This window comes from Sebastes umbrosus, chromosome 8, assembly GCF_015220745.1.
Source record: "Sebastes umbrosus isolate fSebUmb1 chromosome 8, fSebUmb1.pri, whole genome shotgun sequence".
NCBI classification, from domain to species: Eukaryota; Metazoa; Chordata; class Actinopteri; order Perciformes; family Sebastidae; genus Sebastes; species Sebastes umbrosus.
This window is the reverse complement of record NC_051276.1, coordinates 10,681,565-10,700,491: the sequence shown is the minus strand read 5'-3', so window position 1 is coordinate 10,700,491 and position 18,927 is coordinate 10,681,565. Positions and strand designations below refer to the sequence as shown.

Below are 18,927 nucleotides of genomic sequence, written 5' to 3'. Positions count from 1 at the left end.
GCATTTATGCATTGCTACGTTCTGCTATGTGAATTCTTGTAAAGCCTCTCTGTGCATAGATTCACAACTAAAAACATGCACACACACTAACACAATAACATGCATGCAAACACAAACATTTGCCTTAATTGATATTTAATTTTGCCTTCCGGACATAGTCATAAAAATGATGAGCTGACATGTTTTTAATTGAAAATAGTTGCAAGGATGCAAATCTTCTGAGGCCACCGTAATTTGCACGTTTCCGATCATGCTCATAAAACTGACCACAATTTCCAAACCAAAAAATGTTGATCAGGGCTGAAAGACTTTTGAGTTCCAAGTTCTGGCTTAATAGAGGAACAAATACACAGATAGATGTGATTGTTTTTGCCAGAAAACCTGAGTCAGACATAGCAGGTAATATGTGTATAATTAGACATAGTTACTTTGCCCCCATACTTTTCTTAGAATAACCAAATTTAGGCCAAAAACTTCTGTTGCTTAATCAATTATTTAGTCACATTAGCTTGTAATGTAAGCTTGCCCTCGGTTCAGTGACAATGTAAGCTTTTTATAATGGTCTGTGTGGGTGAGAGGACAGCAGAGGACACCTTTTGTCCTCATGTGTTTTCATCCTATGAATTCTCATCATAAAGATGTTGACAATATGCCTATAACACACACGGCAGCATAGCATAATAATGTATACAATAAGCTATCTAAGCTTAATAGAGATTGTGCGATATGCATGGTTTTGTCATACAACACAATGGATTTTCATTACAGCGAGTCTATGAATGAGTTAGAAGTTATTGTATAGCATCAAGGCAGCCTCCAAATGAGCACATCACAACAAAACATACTTCAGCGTGCAAAAAGGAAACACTTCCTTGAATCACGTCGCTTTGGAATCATCCTTGAGATAAGCAGGCTAAGCAGATAGAATAGGTCTTTTGTATCGGACAATCTCAAGAGCCATAAAATGACATTTTTAAAAAAAGAAAACTGTGAATACGATATACGTGTGCCATTTCTCTCTTTGTGTCCCTCTTGTCTGTCGTCGCTGCCTATAGTGCTGATGATACCAGCAAGTCATGCTGTTGCAGAAATGTCTTAATATATTTACTAGTGCTGTAAAATTCTATATTTGTATGTCATTAATGTTACTAATCACAATATATTGCTGCTCGGTACATGTGTTTTTTCCTGCATTCAGCCTTACTCTGGTTGGGACGGGGTCATTCAAGAGAGTGCAGCGATCTCTGTGTTGTGTGAATGTTTGGTGATAAAAAACCTGCGAAGTGGATGATATCTGGAAATGTTTCAGTTATCAGTAGCAACAATAGGACAGTTGTGCACCCAAAGTCAAGATGTAATACAGTCACCCAATGATGCTCATCCAACTTTCAGTGTTCACACCCATCCAAAGATCCCCCCATCAGGCTCTCTGTGTTCATGAAGGAAAATCAGATAATGGGAAAAAAAATCACTGCTGAGGTTGTGTTTCAGTTGTACCGTGGTGATTGTGAATGTGTGCAAACTGGAATATGCAATGCAGTTATGATATCGAGGAAAAGTTGTAAAAAGTGAAATCACTGATAGTGTTTTTTTTTTTTTAAAAAAAAAAAGGTTGCAGCGAGGAAGAGAAATCGAGAGGTGTTTTTTTTTTTTTTTTGTTCAAGCTTACTGTACAGGTGTTTACTATATTTCGTCTGCATGTTTTTTTTGCCAGTACACAATGAGCTCATTCTTAACCTATAGTGTAAAAGTTTGCATTTCAAGCTTATCAATGTTACGGACACTTTAGAGCAAGCACTTTGTACACACACACACATATATATGATGTTTAAAATATTCAGATTTTGTATTTTGGACTAAATCAAGTCTATGATTTACCTGTTATTATAAACAGCATTATTTTTTTTTATTCAGCACAATAATCAGACAATGAGGAACATGGATATCAATAAGCTTCAGTTTTTTGTCCGACAGAGTTTATGTTTATGGGACATATTTTACACTACCAGATTGATTGAATGATGTACTGTAATGGAGTGTTTAATGTTTGCTATAAGATTTGTGGATACATAGAGCAGATAGATATAGTCTTTTATGAAGTCATATCAAAATAAAATATAGAGCAGAGTGAAATAGTTAGACTCTACACTCTTACAGATCTCCCGCTATGTGATTTCAGCATTTCATTATTGAAAAGTGCATTTGAAGGGGCTACAGTGTTTTTTTTTAAAGATGTGTTTTGGCCTCCAGCTTCTTGGTTTGTGTGTCGGTTCAAGGTTGGCTTTTTGTCACTCTGTTAAGCCTGGAAGTAATCTCGAGTGCTGGAATTTGCGCTGGTTGTAACTCTTTATCAAAGAACGCTCGGCCAGACATTTTTCAGATTGTTCGGGAAATAATTTAACTCTTGACTTGAGTACAGAGGCTGGCTTTTTATGACTATGTTTAGTGGCTCCACTTCTATCCATGTGTTATTTATTAGTGTGCTCAGAACACTCAGGTCATCCCACCACCACCACCACCGCCACCGCCACCTCATTTGACCACAGTGAACGGGGGCAGCATGAGCAATGTGTGCACTGTTATTCTCTGACAAGCGTCATCCAGGCTCGTAAAACTAGAAATATTCTGCTTGTCAGAACTGGAAGCAGCTGCATTGTGGTCTCAAGTGTGAAAAAGTCAACGCCATAATTCATCGGTTTGCATCGGCTTCATTAATATGACTTCGAACCCCTCAACCGTGGAGCCACTGTCCTCGTCTGTCGACAACCGTTTTACTCAAGGCCAAGAGTTGAGTTGATCTTTGACGATTTATATTCGATATTGTTCTCTTACCAGTTGAGCCTTTCCAGTGTTGTATGTGTGATCAATAAGCTTTCGACGAGTTACACAATAAATGTATATACAGCATCTTAATCATTTTGTGCATGTTTGTTTTTTTTACACAAGTTGTCTTCAAAAATAAAAAAAACATTTTAGCAAGTATGTGTTAATTATGTTTTCCAAACAATATCAAAGCTTCAGTGGCAGAATTTTTTGTCGTCGTTGGGCAAAAATTCCATAATAACCATGGTTTCTGTTTTCAGGCTTTAAAAAATCTAGCCCGTGACGGAGACTTTGGCAGGTAGACTCTAGATCAGCTCTGACTGGTTGTTTTCCTCCGGTCTGTGAAATCTTGCAGATGCCATTAGGAGCACCAGAGGACACAGAGGCACATGACTTTTTTTAGAGTACCTGTCTCATGCACTACTGTCAGGATATAGTGACTGTTTTATAAAAATAACTTTTTTTAAACATATTTGCTCCATCTATCTTGCCTACTGCTGCTTTAATGTGTTTCTAAATACTTCTTAAACTTAATCCTACTGGGGTCCCCGTAGACCCCAGAGATATACTTTTTGTCATATCTCGCAGGTATTTTATTCTATTATTGCAATTTTTCATGATTTTGTCAATCAGTTTCCCAATCTGTTTCTGTTTTAATTAGCGCTTTTTGAAAATACCAAAAAGTATACCAATATATTGGGTTCCTAGGGCAGTGGTTCCCAAACTTTTTCAAGGACCCCTAAACTGACACAAATTAGACCATGGACCCGATCTGATAGGATTTTTGCTTTTGGAAGTTTTATTACAGAAAGTGTATGAAACCCATGACCAAAATAATCACATTATGTCATTGTGTTACTTATGGATGGAATTACAGTGACAATAAATGATTCCCCTTTTTGCTGGGGACTCCCCTGGAACCCCCTCATGGGGTCCCCGGACCCCACTTTGGGAACCACTGTCCTAGGGAACCCCAGTCAAAAGCACCCAATTCTGCCTATGCAGTTAAAAATTTAACAGGGGGTAGGGTCACTCTGTCAGTCATTTTGAATTACACAGACACAGATGCAGACACTTATTATTATTATTATAATTATTATAATTATTATAATTATAATTATTATTATTATTATCATTATTATTATTATTATTATCATTATTATTTAACCTTTATTTAGCCAGGATGGTCCCATTGAGATTTAAAATCTGTTTCAGTTCCAAAACAGCAAAAAGTTAAAAACTTAAAACAAAAAGCAAATTACATCAATGTCATTCAGTACCAGGATAAGTACAGTCAGTGTTCAAATAGTCCTTAATCCTGTTTTTAAAATCTAATATAAAATAATCTAGATTTAATATAGATTTAAATTGCCTAATACAGAAAGTAACTGTAACTTTCCTAAAATAATCCTAAAATAATCATATCTGATTTTTCCTCTTCAGAGGACATTAATTACATAACTAATAATGTTTTGAGACGAAATAACGATCTGGCTGGTTGTTTCTCACAGTAGTTTATTCTTGTTGGTAGTCCTTACATGTATGTAAAATATGTTGGTAGGACAAGGGTTAAACTGGACCCAGTATTTAATAAAACCAATAATCTAATGTTACTTGTTATGTCGTTGTGATTTTAAAAATAGTGTTGGAAAAGGAAAATAAGATTTCATGGGGTTATCCAGATCATGTTACTGATTGTGATTTAGAACATAATTCTATTGTGGATTCAATTTAAAATGTAACTTGCCGAAACAAAAGACCTCCTTAACTCGCTGCCAACTGTGTCATTAAAAGTACAGGAGCAGCACAACACTGCACAGTAAAGGTCAACTCAGATCAGCACTCAGCGACTGAAGAGGATGTTAATGAAGAAAATGTACAACACACTGTATTCCGAGAGCTCGAATGTAAATAGATTTGTGTGTCGGAGAGAGAGCAAAATAGGAATTGTGTGCATCTGTGTGTAGAGGTCATAGGGTGGAGAATGCGTACTTGTTTGTGAGCAACACAGGGGCACTTTGTGTGTGTGAATGAGTTCACAAGTGTGTGATTCTCTCTCTCTCTCTCTCTCGCTGCTGGAGTAAGCGGAGAGGAAACGGCTGCAGAAACAGTTGTGCATCGGGGGGAAAGCATATCGGACAATTAAGACCGAGGCTGTGCGTTGCACTGCTCTGTGTGGGGCTGATTGAATCAGAGAGACAGCCACTCACAGCTCTTCTTCTCAGGACATTGCAGGTAATTACCCATAAGTCACTGTTCCCCTGTATTGGATCTTTAGCCCAATTACGCCCACACAGGCAGTCCACCTCGGCCTCATTTATTACCTCCGGTTGCTTGTTGACCTTTTCAGACACACAGTCAGACAGGCAATCCAGATTCATTACACTGGGCACAGGGTGCTGCACCCTAAAGACAATTTCACAGGTTTTGAGCTGTATACGTTGATATCGTTATATAAATAGAAGTGAACTTAAGATGAATCTCTCGTTGCATCGAGTACAAACACAAACGATACTATACCAACAAACCAAATAGACAGTTTTTATTTAAATATAATAAAAGGTATTGTTTTTACAGTCCATCATCTGTATTATCAATACAATCTCTGCGTGTTGGTAGGCTAATATGGTCATTTTGTAATAAAATCACATCAGATGTATTAAGTGATACAGAAGTCATCAATCTATCTTCCCTGAAACGTCCAGATTTTTGTTATATACATATATACATACATGCGTCCGTCTCCAACACGCCTGTTGATGTGCAGAACAAACTGTTTAAAATAACTGATCATAACGACATGTTTTATGTGCACATAAACATGGAGGCGTTCTGTGGTTATTTTACAACAGTCTGACGCTGGTTGAACAAAATGTAATTGTAGCTTAGCAGTGACATCATCACTCCAGATACTCGCTGGTACTAATCGCTAGTTGAAAAATCAGCATTATCATGATGTCGGAACAAATTAACTAAATTACATATACTACCAAATAGGCTAGAAATGATTGAAAAGCATCATAAACCACCAAACAGAATATGGAAAGTTAGTGATTTCAGTTTTTTAAGTGAACTCAGGCTGATTAATCATCATTTTAGACTATGATGTCTGAAGGTTGGCAAACATGCTGATCAATTATACTTATTTATCATTGACCGTGATTATTGACTTGATTTTTCATCTATAAATGCGTCAAAACTGAGAATTTGACTGCTGAACTTTAAAAAAAAAAAAAAAAAAATCCTTGGGGGTTTAGGAGTGGTGACCTCTGACCCCTGTGGCAGGTAACGTCACTGAAGGCCTATTCATAAAATGCACTGACTTCACTGATACCGAATCTCCCTCCAAACTAAATTGAAAAGCTGATGGCCCCTCAATATGATCTGATCAATACCACATTGGCAGATTGATTTGTTGACTATGTAATGTCCCAGGATTGATAAATTCCATAGGTTGTGCAGGCTACGTGACGTAGCCAACAATGATCAGCAGCTATGAAACTGAACATTAGCTTGATAATGTTGTAGAATGTGAAGTTATTTGGTAGCCTATACTCTGAAACGGTGAACAATAATTTGGTAGCGTGAGGTGGGGACCTCTGCTGGAAAGGACCACAAAGGCAATTTCCACATGTAATTAATTAGGCTTTTAATTAAATCTGCACAACTTAATAGTACATCACAAAAAAATAATTTAAAAAAATACGATACATTATCTTAATCGGAATTTGCCAGGCTCTGCATCGCCCATGCCTGGAGAAATACCAAAAAGGATTGCGTATCTTAGTGTCTTTTGAGAGCTAGATCACAGAGTATTGTGAACATATTCACTGCTTAAAAATTGTGAAATAATCTTAATCAGATAAACTACAGTAGCCTTCTATCATCCTTTCTATGTATCTGGCTCAAACTGGACTCCTGTCTGGAGCATGGGAGCATGAAATAGTCTACTGGTCCTATGGCACACTCCACTGGGTGAAAACAGAACTACAACTACTAGACTACAGCCTTCCTAGGAGGAGTGCAAGGGGTAAGGTGGAAGTGTCGGGTGTGTTGAAAGGAGTAGCCACATAGTGCTTCTCACCTGCCGACATAAAGAAACAGCCCATAGTACTATACTATTACTACTACTACAATATAACTACTTAGTTAGGTTTAGGAAAAGATCGACTTGGTTAGGTTTAGACAACAAAACTACTTAGTTAGGTTTAGACAACAAAACTACTTATTTAGGTTTAGGAAACAAAACAATTTAGAGGGTGTGAGAGAGAAAAGTGTCAATTACGTGAGAGTTCTATAAAACATCTGTAGAGTCCCTCCCTGTAATTTATCACACACTTTTTGGATAAAAGACATTCATGTTAAAGGGACTGTTTTTAACTTTTTAAGCGTAGAAATGTACCGGGTTGGGATCCCATGCGCGCTCGCGTATGCGCGCTCGCGTGTGGCCGGAGTGTCTGCTTCTCTGCGTGCTTGCCTTCACTGACGCAGCGCGCGTTCTCGCTGTCTCGCTCCACCTCTAGACGTGAACGCACGCTCATTACACACTGCAGAAGAGTTAGTAGCTCTGAGAATATCTAGTGAATGTACAGTGGACGTTTGTGCAGAAATAACTGCTGCAGCTCCTCCAGACCAACAGAGGTTTCCCGTGTGTTGTGAAGTGACTGGGTTCCGCAGCGAGAAACGTTATCGTCTCCGACCGGGTGCCGGTGTCTCCCTGCGGGCGCAGTCGGGAGACGATAACGTTTCTCTTCCTACTTCAGCCCCGGCACCGACCCGCTTTTGCTGAAGCAGGAAAAGCCAACACTAGGATCAGCAGTAATCATGGAGAGACCTTCGTCTGGTCAGCTAACATTACTGCCAAGCAGCTGAAATATAGAGTGATATTGTGGTTTTAGCTGACGTGTGTCGCCTCACTGTTTTGAGCGATGCTCATTCAGGTATATTTAGAGCGAGCATGCGCGAGCCCGACGCTGACTTTCGTTGACTTAACGGCCACAGGTGTCGCTGTTAACAAGCATTTCTGAAAGTTACAAGTAATCCCTTTAATGAAAAGAACAAAACAAAAAAATATCTATTTATGTAGCTATGTATGTGTTTATTTGTGTATTTATTTAGCCTATGTGTCTTCTACTATTACCCCGATCCTGTGCTTAAATAGTGTTACACTTTTATAGAATGACTGAACTTATCTTCTTGGCTTTTATTTTGACATGTTTGCTTTTTACTTCCGGGTGACGTGACCTGTCAGACCTGCACAGTGTGACTTCTCTGTATCATAGACGATCTTTGATTACTGGTGTGTTACGTGGATACCGTCTCTGACGTCTCTGAGCGTGTACCGTCAACGTGACCGTATTTACGCTGCTGCTGCGTGTTTAGTGCTGAACAGAGAGAGACTATAGTGAAGCTTTGAAGGTCCACCTGGCTGGCTGGGATGTAAATATACTGACGCTACCGGACGCAACACAACTCACCGGCAGCTGCTAAATAACGTTAACTCCGGTACCGGATAACTGTTAGCTCCTCATGGCTCACAGCTAACCCTATAATAAATAACGTAGCTGAACATTAACCGACTTTACAACCGTGCTGGTCAATCATTGACAGCGCAGTGACCTCTCACTCCCTACTTGTTATTGGAGGACTACGGTAACTACTTTAACTACGAGCCGCCGGACACCGGAAGCACATCCGCTTCAATATAAAAGTAAGTCTAAAGAAATAACAAACAAAATATTCCTTTTTTTAGCTGCTTCCTCTGAGTGATCTTGAAATATTGTAGACTTACTTTCGCAGTATTTATAATTGTGTGTCCACTTAAAGCTTCAGTAGGCAGAATGTTTTTGGCATCATTGGGCAAAATTTCCATAACAGGTTTTTTTTTGGTCCTTTCCTTTTTTTATTCTTTTTTTTATTTATTCTATATATTTTTTTGTTTTTTTGTGTTTTTCATTTTGTTTGGTATATGTTTCATTTATGTTGCTATCGGATTTAATTCATTTATATGTATAAATGTGATTGTTTATGAAATTAACTCTGCTTATTTATAAGCAGGGGGTATAATTTGTTTATACAATTATTTAATGGATTTTGTACAGAATACCAATACAAATTCCATAATAACCTTTCAGCATCTTGTAATTCAAGTGTTCTAAGAGAAAAGTAGACTTCTGCACCTCATCATGGCTCTGTTTTCAGGCTTTAGAATATCTAGCCCATGTCGGGAGACTCTTGCCAACCACAGGTCATTTTAGGGAGAGAGTGTTTCTATTGAGCGTTCCTGTGCTCCGGCTGGTGGGCGGTGCTTAGTATTAACTCAACTGATCTCAACATGGCTGCCGGGTCACAAACTTTCTCATTTTACAGCTAAACAGTACACTACAAGATGTTTCTGAAAACATTTGAGGCGAGAAAGAAGCATTACAGTAACATAATATTGATTCATATTTGATCAGCGCTGCCTAGCTTGACCTTTTGATCAGAGTTGGTGAATGATTGACAGCTGCTCAGAGACAGCAAGGCTCCAGCTCGACTCTGATTGGTTGTTTTCCTCCGGTCTGTGAAATCTTCCAGATGCCATTAGGAGCACCGGAGGACACAGAGGCACATCATTTGTTCCAGATTACCTGTCTCATGCACTACTGTCAGGATATAGTGATCGTTTTATAAACTGTTTTTAATCATATTTGCTCCATTTCTACCCACTGCAGCTTTAAAGTCGTCAGCCAGATTTTGTTATTAGCTGTGATAGTATAACCCTGGTAGATCTATGTATCTATCTATCTACTGATGATACCTCTCTCCTGATAATCAGCATGGGCGTCAGAGTAGCTGTGAGCTGCACTGTGTTGTACATCCTGCTGGACGTGGTCGTCACCACTGTCCTGTATACACACGGATCCCACTGGAGCATCTTCAGAAAGGAGACCCTGCACTTTAACATCCTCCAGTCAGCGGTGGACCTGTGGTGGACTGTGCTGCTCAGAGCATCCCTCCTGCTGGGAGCCTCCATCGGGGTGTCATGGAATAGAGAAGACGGCCCACCGAGGGTGGCTAAACTCACCACCCTCATCGTCTTCATCTGCATGCTGGTCATCACCTACGCCCTGACCAAGCTGCTGATGCTGACGGAGCTGGAGCCTCTGACCCTCCAGCCCTGGGTCCTGAGCCTCATATGTTGGACTTGTGCCTCCTCTCTGGGTGTCCTGCTGCTCTGGACACTGCTGGGGAAGGAGTCCAAATCGGGGAACAGTACCAACAGTGGAGGAAGAGGGGGCTCTGAGGACACTGAAAAGCTGGTGGGGACAGCTGGTGAGGAAGAGGAGGAGGAGGAGGAGGAGGAGGTGGGGTGTGAGAGGAAGAAGAAGAAGGAGGAAGGAAGCCAGGAGAACACGAGCTCTGGGGCGACACTGGGACGTCTGCTGACCTACTGCAAAAAGGATGGCGGGCTGATTTCTATAGCCGTCGTCTTCCTCATCATCTGTGCTGTGTGTGAGTGTTCTTGACATGGTGATATAAACCCGTCCAATCAAAGTGTTAATCTGGTCTGCTACCAAGGATTGCAACACCCATGTGCAACAGCTCAACAAGTAGTGAGTCTATAGGTAATGACTGTGTGACTCATTCCAGATTACACAACACGCATTAGGGCCACATTGAGGGAATAAAATAAATCTGACATTTCGAGAATAAAGTCATAATATTATGAGAATAAAAGTCGTAATATTTTGAGAATAAAGTCTAAGTTTATGAGAAAAAAAGTCGTAATTTTATGAGAATAAAGTCATAAATTTAAGATAAAAAAGTTGTAAAATGAGAATAAAGTCATAAATTTAAGAGAAAAAGTCGTAATATTATGAGAATAAAGTCATAATATTATAAAGTAATAATTGTACGTGTTATTTTAGAGGGGAAATAGAGCAGTGTGCTGCCTGTGTGAAAATGAGGAACGTGGAGCATCTTGTGAAGTTATATTCATATATTCAGTTTTGTTTTCACAAATAACTAAATACTTCATCTTTTGGCACATCAGCACCACATTATCATCAGTATCAGGACCTTGATTGTGCAAGAAACTGTGTTTATTCCGAAGAAAGAACCACGGTGACCTGGGAGAAACTGACTCTTTTTTGGAGGAGGAAATTACTTTTTTTCTCGTAAGGTTATGAATTTATTCTCGTAATATTACAACTTTTTTTTCTTGTAAAGTTATGACTTTATACTCGTAATATTACGACTTTTTTCTCGTAAAGTTATGAATTTATTCTCTTAACATCACAACTTTTTTTTATTGTAGTTATGACTTTATACTCGTAATATTACAAAAACAAATTCTTGAAAAGTTATGACTTTATTCTCATTAAATTACGGCTTCTTTTCTAGTAATATTATGACTTAATTCTCGAAATCTCCCATTTTTTTTCCCCTTCAATGTGGCACTAATACTCCATCGTAGTTGTCCTTATGTTTACACTGACAAAAAAAAGAAACTAAGAATTAGAGATAGGAACAGGGGTGGGAGGAGCTCATTGCTGTTTATCAAAGATGCTGCTGTGCATTTACATGTCACTTAATAACTCGTATAATAAGCTTCAAAACAGAGCTCCATGAAATGTTACCTCACCTTCAAAACGATTGCCAACAGTGTAAATCATGACCCTTTTAATAATAATAATACAATTTAATTATTATTAGTCTGCCAGTTATTTTCTCAGTTAATCATTTGGTCTATGGAATATCAGAAATTAGAGAAAAATGTCCATCTCAGGGATAGTTTCCCAGAGTCCAAGGGCACTTTTTCAGAATTGCTTGTTTTCTTCCCAAAAGATATTTAGTTTATTATGACATGAGATAATGACCTAAACCATTTATTAATTATCAAAATAATTGACAATCATTTTTCTGTTGATCAACTTATTGGTTAAGTGATTTATTGTTGCAGCCTCACTCTTAAACTAATGTTAATGAATTCCTGAGGTTATTGTGAAAACAAATGTCTCATTATTGAGCATGTTAATAACTGATGACATGTAGGAAAGCTCATTACACGTATGAAAAGACTGAAACATATCAGTATGTGGACGGCCCTCATGTTGTATATTCAACCTCTCTCTTTAACCTGCAGGTGAGGCCTTCATACCGTACTACATTGGGAAAGCAATAGACAGCATCGTGGTTCACCAGAGCATGGAGTACTTCGCTAAGCCTGTGATCACGCTGTCAGTGCTGGCCATATTCAGGTGAGTCTCTCCAGGTGCTCTTCTGATGTTGATGTATGTCGTCACTGTGTTCCTGTGTGCAATTTTCAAAATAAAACAAGAGAAACACTAATAACAGATAAGGTGACACCGGTATTTGTTTATATGAAAGTGTTGCAAACTAGAATTCAGATGTTTTATTGATTATAACGGTAATAATAACTATAATTGCTTTGTCATTTTGCCATTGTTCGACAGTAGACAGAGGTGGGAGGGATCAGGAAACGCAGCATGATGATATAATGACATATGGTGAAGCTGCTCGACTAGATTTGAAGCCAAAACGTCACACGTGTCCCGCGTGCCAAATTTAAATGCTCTATGACACACTCTCCTCAGTTCACTTGCAATGGGAGTACGTGGAGGAGTCTTCACCCTGACGTTTGCTAAGTTAAACCTCCGGCTCAGGAACCATCTCTTCAGAACTCTGATGAGGCAGGAAATCGCCTTTTTTGATGAAAACCATACAGGTGATATAGTTATTATTATTGATTTTGATTTCTCTCCCTGTACGGGGGTTCTGCAGTCCTTCTAACGGTATTACCTGCCTATATCGCCCTGCAGGTGACATCATCTCACGGCTGTCAGCTGACACCACCCAAATAAGTGACCTCATCTCCAATAATATCAACGTCTTCCTGCGGAGCGCCATCAAGGGCGTTGGCTTCTTCATCTTCATGTTCGGAATGTCCTGGAAGCTCACGCTGGTGACCATCATGGGATTCCCTTTCATCGCCATCGTCTCTCAGCTTTACGGCGATTACTACAAGGTGAAGTAGATGAGTGTCTGCGTTGACCATTTCATTTGAAGATAACATTGAATTAACTTCTTTTGTATTTCTTGTTTTTCAGAAATTGACCAAAGAGGTGCAGACCACACTTGCAGAGGCTAATAAAGTTGCAGAAGAAACCATTTCATCTATGAGGACGGTGCGGAGCTTTGCCAACGAGTGTGGGGAGGCCGACTCCTACTACGTCAGGCTATTGGCCATGTACCAGCTCAACAAGAAACAAGCCCTGGCCTATGCCTGCTACGTGTGGTCCAGCTGTGTAGGTATCAGCATCTGCCCCTTCACATGACAGTGTAAAGCTCTAAATCTGTTCTGTAAAGTGTCATTTATTTCTTGATAGCGGTGTGTTACAGTGGGGCATCTGTGTGTGTGTTTTTCAGATCTCAGAGCTGGCTTTAGAGATTGCTATCCTCTACTACGGCGGCCACCTCGTAGTAAGCGGTCAGATGACTGGCGGTGCCTTGATATCCTTCTTCATATATGTGCTGGAACTGGCAGAATGTCTTGAGGTAATTCATCCGTTTTATTCATTCCTTTCGTTATGTGTGTATGAGGACACTAATAACCCTTTGGTCCCATGTGGTTTATCTTACAGAGTATTGCATCGGTGTACACGGGCCTCATGCAGGGAGTTGGAGCTGCTGAGAAAGTGTTTGAGTACCTGGACAGGGAACCCAAACACCCAGCTGATGGCACAGAGGCTCCTGAGTCATGCACCGGTGTGGTTGAATTTAAAGACATCAAGTTTGCCTACCCAACACGCCCTGATGTTGAGATTCTCAAGGTTGGTTCTGAGGGATCATGCTGCCACCGTGTGTTGATAAAGTGTATATAACAGATCAGTTTGTCTCCGGGGGAGGGTCACGTCACTTCTGATTCACTCAGAAAAGTGTAAATTGAAACCAGGGTTAGACAGATATATTGCATATGTTTGCTATAATCTGGGGCAAGTCCAAGCCTTTTATTTAAAATCTGCATTAAAGATTGTTCCTCTCACCTGTAGTGTTATTTATCAGTCTAGATCAGGGGTCAGCAACCTTTACTATCAAAAGAGCCATTTTAGGCAAAAAAAAAAAAAAAAGAGAAGAAAAATCTGTCTGGAGCCGCAAAACATTTGAGCATTGTGATGAAGGTAACACAGTTTATAGTCTAAGTATATAGTTTATAAGTCTAATGCAGTGAAGGGCCAAAGTGCAAATGTACGACGGAGTATTAGGGCCACATTGAGAAAAAAAAAAAGAAGAGATTTCGTGAATAAAGTCATAATATTACTAGAAAAAAAGTCGTAATATTACGAGAATAAAGTCATAACTTTATGAGAAAAAACAAAATAACATGTAAAATTATTACTTTATAATATTATGAATTTATTCTCGTAATATTACGACTTTATTCTCGAAATCTCAGATTTCTTTTTTTCCTCGATGTGGCCCTAATACTCCGTCGTACCGTCGTATTATAGAGCTACAACAATGATAAATAAAAATGAAAATGTAAACAAAAAACAGTTATTAATTTCCACAGGGAGCCACTGGAGAGGGGCTAAATAGCCACATATGGCTCCGGAGCCGCAGGTTGCTGACCCCTGGTCTAGATAGTTTTGGTGTAAGTTGCAGAGTGTTGGAGGTATCGGCCGTAGAGATGTCTGCCTTCTCTCCAGTAACCGGGTCATGATTTATGGAAAGAAATATTGATGTTGAGTTTGTCAAATGTATTTTCTGGCGCTTTGAGCACCACAAGCGAAGCCCCATCTAGTTCCATTATACTGGAGAGAAGGCAGACATTTCTACAGCCGATACCTCCAACAGTCAGCAACTCACACCACAACTATCTAGACTGATAAATAGCACAACAGGTCAGAGGAACAATCTGTGTCTTTGATTTTGGGGTGAACTGTGTCTTTTAGTGTCTAAAAGCTACTGGATAAGCTTTAGTACCATGTCAGGAATACAGTTCTGAGGGAATCCGGCAGCATTACATTTTTTAGATTATTTGAACATGATAGTAGTCATATTTGTCGAGAAATTAAAGTATGTGCAAATAATGTCTATATATAATTTTTTTTTGGCAAATGTTTGAAGTTTACAAAATCAGTCCCTTACTGTTGATGCGTTTTGCAGGGCGTGTCCTTCACGTTGCGTCCTGGGGAGGTCACCGCCCTCGTGGGGCCTTCAGGCAGTGGAAAGACCTCCTGTGTGAGTCTGCTGGAAAACTTCTACCCTCCTCAGCAAGGCCAAGTGCTGCTGGACGGAAAGCCCGTTCACACCCTCCGTCACGACTACCTTCACTCCAAGGTCAGTCTGCAGCACAGTGACTGATTCATGTCCTTTTAAAGGATATGACTGGCTGATTCTGCATTTGTCTCAGCTCGCTCCACCTCTAGACAAGCATGCGAGCTCACTCCACACTGCAGAAGAGTTAGTAGCTCTGAGAATATCTAGTGAATGTAAGGTGGACGTTTGTGCAGAAATAAATGCTGCAGCTCCTCCAGACCAACAGAGGTTTCCCATGTCTTGTGAAGTGACGGGGCTCCGCAGCGAGAAATGTTATTGTCTCCCTCCGGCCGCCGGTGTCTCCCTGCGGGCGCAGTCGGGAGACGATAACATTTCTCGTCCTGCTTCAGCGCCGGCACCGACCCGCTTTTCGGGGCTGAAGCAGGAAAAGCAAACACTAGTATCAGCAGTGATTCATGAAGCGACCTTCTTCTGGTCAGCTAACATTACTGCCAAGCAGGTGAAATATAGAGTGATATTGAGTTTTTAGCTGACGTATGTCGCCTCACTGTTTTGAGCAATTCTCGTTCATGTCTATTTAGAGCGAGCAAGTGCGAGCCCGACGCTGACTTTCGTTGACTTAACGGCCACAGGTGTCGCTGTTAACAAGCATTTCTGAAAGTTACAAATAGTCCCTTTAAATAATAAAGTAATTTCCTAAAACAGCTGGTTTTTAGTAAATATTGCTCATTTGTTGGGTACTATTTTCAACCTTGGATTAATACACTTTGGTGCTCTAGTGCGTAGTCACGGCAGCAGGATGGTGAATGCGAGACTCAGTGTAAACAACATTAATGAAGGAACATGTCACCCAGTGCAACAGTGTGGTTCACTGATGTGTTTTAATTTAATTTCTCCCGAGCAACAACAGACCTTGATGGCACAGAGGAAGAAGACTTTTTGCTTCACACTATACTTGTTACTAGGATCAGATCATTGTTGGTTAAGGTCTTTCACACATAAAAGCATCCATTTGTAACTTGTTTCTGCACAGATAGGTCTTGTGGGTCAGGAGCCAGTGCTGTTTGCCCGGACGGTAGAGGAGAACATCACCTACGGCCTGACAGACGTCCCCATGGAGGCTGTGGTGCAGGCTGCTACCAAGGCTAACGCTCATGATTTTATCACCGCCCTCCCTACCGGCTACAAGACCAGTAATTATTCTATGTGTTCATTTAGAGGTCAGATATTGATGCATTAGGAATGAAAAAGACAGGTAAGCTAGGACACCCAGTCAGTGACCATCAAAATGCAGACAACTGCCAGTGTTATTTCCTCCATATGCACTCTTGCAATCTCCAAGTCTAATACTATTTACTCTTAGGATTAGATTGTAATCTATTACTCTCATACTAGCTGCCCTGCACTGGTCTCCAGTTAGAAATCAATGGGATCTTGTCCCAAGTAACATCTCAATTATTACTTTGTTTTGAAGAGTACTGTGGGTACCTTCATATTATATATTATATATTATATATTATATATTATACAGGTGATGTCATGCAGCTGAATTATTGCTCCTTATTATTCCCAAGGTGTTGGAGAGAAAGGCACCCAGCTGTCAGGGGGGCAGAAACAAAGGGTGGCCATTGCCAGAGCTCTTGTCCGTAACCCTCGTGTTCTCATCCTGGACGAGGCCACCAGCGCCCTGGACGCAGAGAGCGAACACATCGTAAGCGAACGGCTGCAGTAGTGAACTGTTGAATGTGTCAGAGAGCTGCTGATTCATCCTCAGTGATCATTTAGTTAATCTCTGCCGTGTCTGCTGCAGGTCCAGATGGCTCTGAACAACGTCATGCAGGAGCACGCGGTGCTGGTGATCGCCCATCGGCTCAGCACAGTGGAGAAGGCTGACAACATCATCGTGATCGACAGGGGCCGTGTGGCTGAACAGGGGTCTCACAGTCAGCTGATGGCCTGTGAGGGGCTGTACTACAAGCTGGTGCAGAGGCAGGTCCTGGGTATCGAGACCGGGGATGAGGTCCTCAACCCAGCCCAAAAACCCGGCCGGAAGTCGGACGGTGGACAGCAGCGGAGAAGACAAAGCAGCAGCGGTGGCAGTGAGCATGAGCTCAGTATGCGCTATTGACAATGAACTGCGGTGCGTGGGAATGAGACTATACTGCTGGATGGACATATTTAAATCATATGTACTGTAGAGGCTATTGTGCAAATATTCAGTAAAGCCTAACCATTGTCATGCAGAGTAGAAGAAGTCCGCCAACAGAATTTAGTCCACAGAACACTGAAAACATCCAGGATCTTCTTCATATATTTTTGATTATGTCAGAATCAGTTCAGGGTAAGATCCATTTATAGACAAACTGAGTCGCATTATGAAGTTAAAAATACAGTTGAATGTATCAGAACATATCACAGAGGGTTGGCGTGGCCACTGCAAATAAAACTTGAATGAAAGGCCACTTTCACTGACTGATATTAGCTTTAAGAATAGGCAACATGTTGCCGTTGATGTGCTGTGTACGTTTGTGTTTTTTTTTTTTTTATACATCACCATCACACTCCAAACAGATAAATTATTGCTTTACTGAAGTCTTCCTCAGGATTTGTTTGTGCTTTTTATATGGATATTACAGTAGCAGGTGTGGAGATGCTTTGTATTTCTTCAACTACAAAATTTATAATTCCACCAGTAAAGTGCTGTAATGAGACCGGTGCCTTTGTCTGTTGACCTGAACTCACTGTAGAGATCTATGATTGTCTGTGAAGAGGATAAATCAATTAATCACTCTAGAGATACAGGATGTAAGTGTGTAAATCTCTGTAAACAAAAATGATGTATAATGAATACTGTAGAAATAGACTGTATTTTGGCCTTTGGAGGAATAAATGTCATTATTTAAAAAGAGAAGTGCTTTGTAATACCAAAGAACGTGGAGGTTAATAATTAATTTGAGGTTAAGTGGATTATTGAATACTCAAAAAAACAAGGCTAGAATTTGGAATATTTTCGCCAATTACCTGTTGGATCCAGTTGGTGGTATCAAATTTCTATTAAAATGTGACTTTTGTTGATAAAATCCTGATTAAATTAGCAAATTTTCAAGCACTGACAGCATGGTTATTAGCTTACAAACATAACTTTTCACCCCGTAGGTACAGTATTTCATATGGAACAATAAAGATATAAAAACAGGACTATTTTCTATCACACATGGTTTAATAAAGGCATACTGACAGTTGGCCAATTACTTAATAAAAATGGTTATTTATTATCTTATACAGAATTTCTTGATAAATTCAAAATGCAATTCAAGCTGGATATTGATTATAAATGTGATTTCTGTGAACTTGAAAAAGAGTATTTCCCATCTATTCTTTCACTGTATACATACAAGAATGTTCTCGATGGATGGAGCCAACTTCCGACAAAAGAAACTTAAGATGAATGTTGAAATAAAAACGTTTGATGTAATGATATCTTTTAGTCAAGATAAGATTGGAAATAACATGCTGTATATAATACAATTATACATACATTTTTGGAAAATGTCAAATTCATTAGACTTTCCTGCACTTTATTAATGAATTCAAACAGTATAGCACCATCATACCCAATATTAAAAACGAAAAAAAAAACATTAAGACTTTTAAATTATTAAATGATTAGAACATGATGTAAATAACATAAACTCTGGCATTATGAAATATACATGTAATTATTTGTCTTCTTTTTGTCTTTTTTTCCCAACTGTCCATGTATTTATTTGTACCTATGTTAATGAGCATGAGTTCAATAAATAAAGCATAAAAATAAAT

The 18,927-nt window shown here is 39.7% G+C and overlaps 1 protein-coding gene across 1 annotated transcript; it reads left to right on the top strand.

Moving 5' to 3' along the window:
* The first annotated feature begins 8,055 nt into the window (after window positions 1-8,055).
* Window positions 8,056-18,351, top strand: abcb9 (ATP-binding cassette, sub-family B (MDR/TAP), member 9). The gene is made up of 12 exons (XM_037779081.1): window positions 8,056-8,533; window positions 9,641-10,317; window positions 11,951-12,065; window positions 12,423-12,553; window positions 12,648-12,853; window positions 12,936-13,133; window positions 13,255-13,383; window positions 13,470-13,658; window positions 14,995-15,168; window positions 16,142-16,301; window positions 16,683-16,819; window positions 16,919-18,351. The coding sequence occupies exons 2-12, from the start codon at window positions 9,642-9,644 to the stop codon at window positions 17,234-17,236; spliced, it is 2,433 nt and encodes an 810-aa protein (XP_037635009.1). The 5' UTR covers window positions 8,056-8,533; window position 9,641; the 3' UTR covers window positions 17,237-18,351.
* The last annotated feature ends 576 nt before the right edge of the window (window positions 18,352-18,927 follow it).

Bases quoted from the DNA above. Each gene is read 5' to 3' on its own strand.
- abcb9 (XM_037779081.1), top strand. From the start codon at position 9,642: ATGGGCGTCAGAGTAGCTGTGAGCTGCACTGTGTTGTACATCCTGCTG. The intron at 13,384-13,469 runs GTAATTCATCCG...TTTATCTTACAG, and splicing joins AACTGGCAGAATGTCTTGAG to AGTATTGCATCGGTGTACAC. The intron at 16,820-16,918 runs GTAAGCGAACGG...TGTCTGCTGCAG, and splicing joins ACGCAGAGAGCGAACACATC to GTCCAGATGGCTCTGAACAA.